Source organism: Amphimedon queenslandica, unplaced genomic scaffold (genome assembly GCF_000090795.2).
Source record: "Amphimedon queenslandica unplaced genomic scaffold, v1.1 AMPQUscaffold_13470, whole genome shotgun sequence".
Classification (NCBI taxonomy): Eukaryota; Metazoa; Porifera; class Demospongiae; order Haplosclerida; family Niphatidae; genus Amphimedon; species Amphimedon queenslandica.
The window spans coordinates 191204-194720 of record NW_003546294.1 but is presented as its reverse complement, the minus strand read 5'-3'; the positions used below and the strand labels follow the sequence as shown (position 1 = coordinate 194720).

The 3517-nt window shown below is 34.2% G+C and overlaps 2 protein-coding genes across 2 annotated transcripts in view; both read left to right on the top strand.

Annotated features, from left to right (window-relative positions):
- Window positions 1-1635: 1635 nt before the first annotated feature.
- Window positions 1636-3517, top strand: part of LOC109580959 (exocyst complex component 6B-like) — a 4413-nt gene continuing 2531 nt past the window's right edge. The window contains exons 1-3 of the mRNA XM_019994600.1: window positions 1636-1675; window positions 1734-1781; window positions 1833-1995. Of these exons, the coding sequence (XP_019850159.1) occupies window positions 1756-1781; window positions 1833-1995 (189 nt within the window). The 5' untranslated portion in view covers window positions 1636-1675; window positions 1734-1755. The remainder of the gene's footprint in view (window positions 1676-1733; window positions 1782-1832; window positions 1996-3517) is intronic.
- On the top strand, window positions 2581-3159 carry LOC109580963 (telomere repeats-binding bouquet formation protein 1-like). Its single transcript, XM_019994605.1, has 2 exons — window positions 2581-2740; window positions 2856-3159. The coding sequence occupies exons 1-2, from the start codon at window positions 2585-2587 to the stop codon at window positions 3024-3026; spliced, it is 327 nt and encodes a 108-aa protein (XP_019850164.1). The 5' UTR covers window positions 2581-2584; the 3' UTR covers window positions 3027-3159.

Below are 3517 nucleotides of genomic sequence, written 5' to 3'. Positions count from 1 at the left end.
AGTGTAGGATATTCTTTTTAGTAAGATTTTTTATTTTTGTAGTCTATTTCATCTCTATCATTTTTGTCATTTGATTCAGTGAAATAATGATATAGAATTGCATTGCAAAGCAGCAACTTGTGCATATGTCATAACTTGGATAATAACACTTAAACCTATTACATGAATTATTTTATTGGCTATTGCATAATAACATTAGCAAGAGACAGATACTGCACAAAAATCATTATTTTGATGAGCTATGTGCTCTATTGATTCTTTGCATTGCTATTCTGTAGGAATATTTGACTAAAGTGAAAGATGTATCTGTTGTAATTGGAGAAGTAGCCATGCATCAGGTACTATACCATATAATTGGGGAGAGATGAACACGTTACATGTCTTTAAACTTCATTAATTTTTTTACATTAAATCTAAAGGTTCAGAGACTAGCTAGGCTAGAATTATCCAGCAATGTACGTCAGTTACTGTTGAAGGATGAATCCATTAAAGTGGAGACAGCTTCTACTCAAGACATTGTTGATTTTTCTCCTGTTAACAGATGTCTGCACATTCACTTTGTTCTGGTAAAGTTATAAATTATTTAGCTGTATGTGTGTATGTGTATGCATCTATAGGGAAGAAGAGATCATTTTATTGATGATTATAGAAATGAAAGGAGACAGCAGCTCAGATTGGCCATTAAACCTCCAACAAAGGTGCACATAACCTTACATCTCTTTCCACCCTCTCTTTCCCCTCCCTCTCTTTCCCTTCCCTCTCTCCCTCCCCCCTCCCTCTCTCTCTTACGTTGATGACATACAAGAATTCAAGTGCTATTTCTTCCAAATCATCGGGTAATTATTAGCCTTGCATGTTAATGGATCTGTTACTACACTTTGCTGCTGTCATTTTTCAGATTCTTTGTTGTTGAGGATACAATATTACACATGCACTTGTCAGAGCAGCTCTGGTGGTCATAAAGATGAGGCTGGTTAGGGTCTTATGTCTCAGCAGGCTCTTGATGAGTTTTGGGAAATGGCTACATCTGAAATGCTTTCAGTTTTGAGGCATCATTGTGTAAGATAAACAATTGCATGATATTCTTTTAGACTTATTTGTTTGTTCATTTTGATTGCTATGCATGCAGCCTTAGCCACTGAGTTTATAGTTCAGCTTATGCAAAAAGTCTTGGTAAATTATGGTAACTTTTGTAGAAATGAAAGTATGATTTTCTAGTGAGGGATAACCTTACAATTTTGATACTGTGTTTATTTTGAGCTTCTTTTGTTTACCTTTTTTAATTGTTTATAGTTACATTGCCAGGATAATTATCTTTTACTGAAAATAAAGCAATCAATAGTTTGGTTTTGTCATACTGTTATGGTAAGTCTCGTGTAGCCAGATGTGACTGGATTTATGGTCTGGTTCTGATTGTTTTTGTTCCGTGATTCGATTACAGGATCTACATATCAATCTCATAATACATGTAACATGTAGCATATAGTTTTTACTGTAGTGAATGTGGAGTTTTTTTGAGTCAAAGCAATTTCTTGTTTTTTATAAATGCCATTGCAATGCAGAAAATAGATTCATGCTTTTATTGCAATGTGTACTGCATGACCTTATAATCTAACTGTGTATAGGGCCATGGGTTCAATAATGACAAGTTGTATGAGGTTGCACTTGAGATAAGGTAAAGATTACAAGTTGAACCTGCATGCTTGAACTAATCTCTTGTTTGTTCCTTTAAGAGAGCATTATGATGAACTTCTTATGAAAACAAATGCTGATGCTTTCAAGTAAGCAGCAGCCCTTCTTGATTCAAATCAATGCATGGTTCCTTTAATTAGGAACCTCCTGGTGACTGATGACTATACTCCAGTGATAGTGGAGACTGATCAGCACTTTCAAGGTATTATGGAGATGTTCAATTACAAGGACCTTCAGATTCATCATGAGCCGCTTCCTAAGAAACTCCCCTTCTCCTCTATGGTTATACAGATATATGAACAAGTGAGTGGATGTATATAAACATGTATATATTTTATTGAGATAAGGCTTGATTTAAGACCAATGATTTAGCCAAACTCCAGAGTTTACTATTAATTTAGTAAACATCAGTGTGGGAACAGAACTCTTGTATCATCCTAAACAGTGATAAATATGAGTAGACCGTGGCAAACAATGATAAACAGTGATAAACATGAGTAGACAGGGGCAAACAATGATAAACAGTGATAAACATGAGTAGACAGTGGTAAACAATGATAAACAGTGATAAACATGAGTAGACAGTGGTAAACAATGATAAACAGTGATAAACATGAGTAGACAGTGGCAAACAATGATAAACAGTGATAAACATGAGTAGACAGTGGCAAACAATGATAAACATAAGTAGACAGTGGTAAACAATGATAAAAAGTGATAAACATAAATAGACAGTGGTAAACAGTGATAAAGATAAGTAGATAGTGGTAAACAATGATAAAAAAGTGATAAACATAAATAGACAGTGGTAAACAGTGATAAACATAAGTAGACAGTGGCAAACAATGATAAAAAGTTATAAACATAAATAGACAGACTCATAAATAGACTCATGACTCTGTCTGAGTCTACTAATGGAGCCTGTAGGCCATTAGACGAGTTTATAGCAAAGCAAGTGAAGGGAAAGGCTACAAAGGAGATGGCAAGGAAAGTTGCTTATGATGTCAGTATTCCTCACCACAACAGGAACAAGAAAAAGAGCACCAAAGTATGCCAAGTAAATGTAATGGGCTTTTAGTACATACACTGTACATGCACATGGATGCAAAATAATATTAAAATTGACAGACAAATTTTTACACTTAATTATTATACATGTATAGGGTAGACAAAAGTCATTGTTCTTCACTGACGAAGAAGTGTCCTATTTACGTAAAGGAGTAGCAAGACTGGGCCCACGATGGAAGCACATACTTAATGCTTATCCGTTTCAAGAAGGAAGGACCTCCACCAGCCTGAAGGACAAGTACAGGCTCATTAAGGACAGGAAATAAACTTAGACTATAAATATGTGTACTTAATCAGAACTGCATAATAACTATAGTTACATGATACATGTGTATAATATTAATTATCATTTTAGCATCATCGTCATGATTTGATACAAGTTGCATTTGGCTGCACACAATGCTCATTATACATGTACATGGACACATATAAGTGCAGTCATGTACTTAATGCTATCACTTATGTACTATTTGCTGCATGAAAATTATTTCATGATATATTTTCCAATGTAATAACAATAGCAAGATAGCTACAATATTTCTGTGCAAAGTTCAATTAAAATTTTTTCTTCATTATCACCATTTATAGTTACTACAAACTGATGAGTTACATTTTCTATATAACTAGTATACTCCCAGCGAGTAATTTTCTGATTGTTTTGTTTATTCTATTGCATCAAAACTAGTAATTCTTCCTTTTCCTCTTTTTTCTTGCTATAAAAACCCAGCAGCTGAAGTCTGAGAGACATCAGTGTAAA

Coding starts and splice junctions, on each gene's coding strand:
- LOC109580963 (XM_019994605.1), top strand. CDS start 2,585: ATGACTCTGTCTGAGTCTACTAATGGAGCCTGTAGGCCATTAGACGAG. Junction 2,741..2,855: donor ACAAGAAAAAGAGCACCAAA/GTATGCCAAGTA, acceptor ATACATGTATAG/GGTAGACAAAAGTCATTGTT.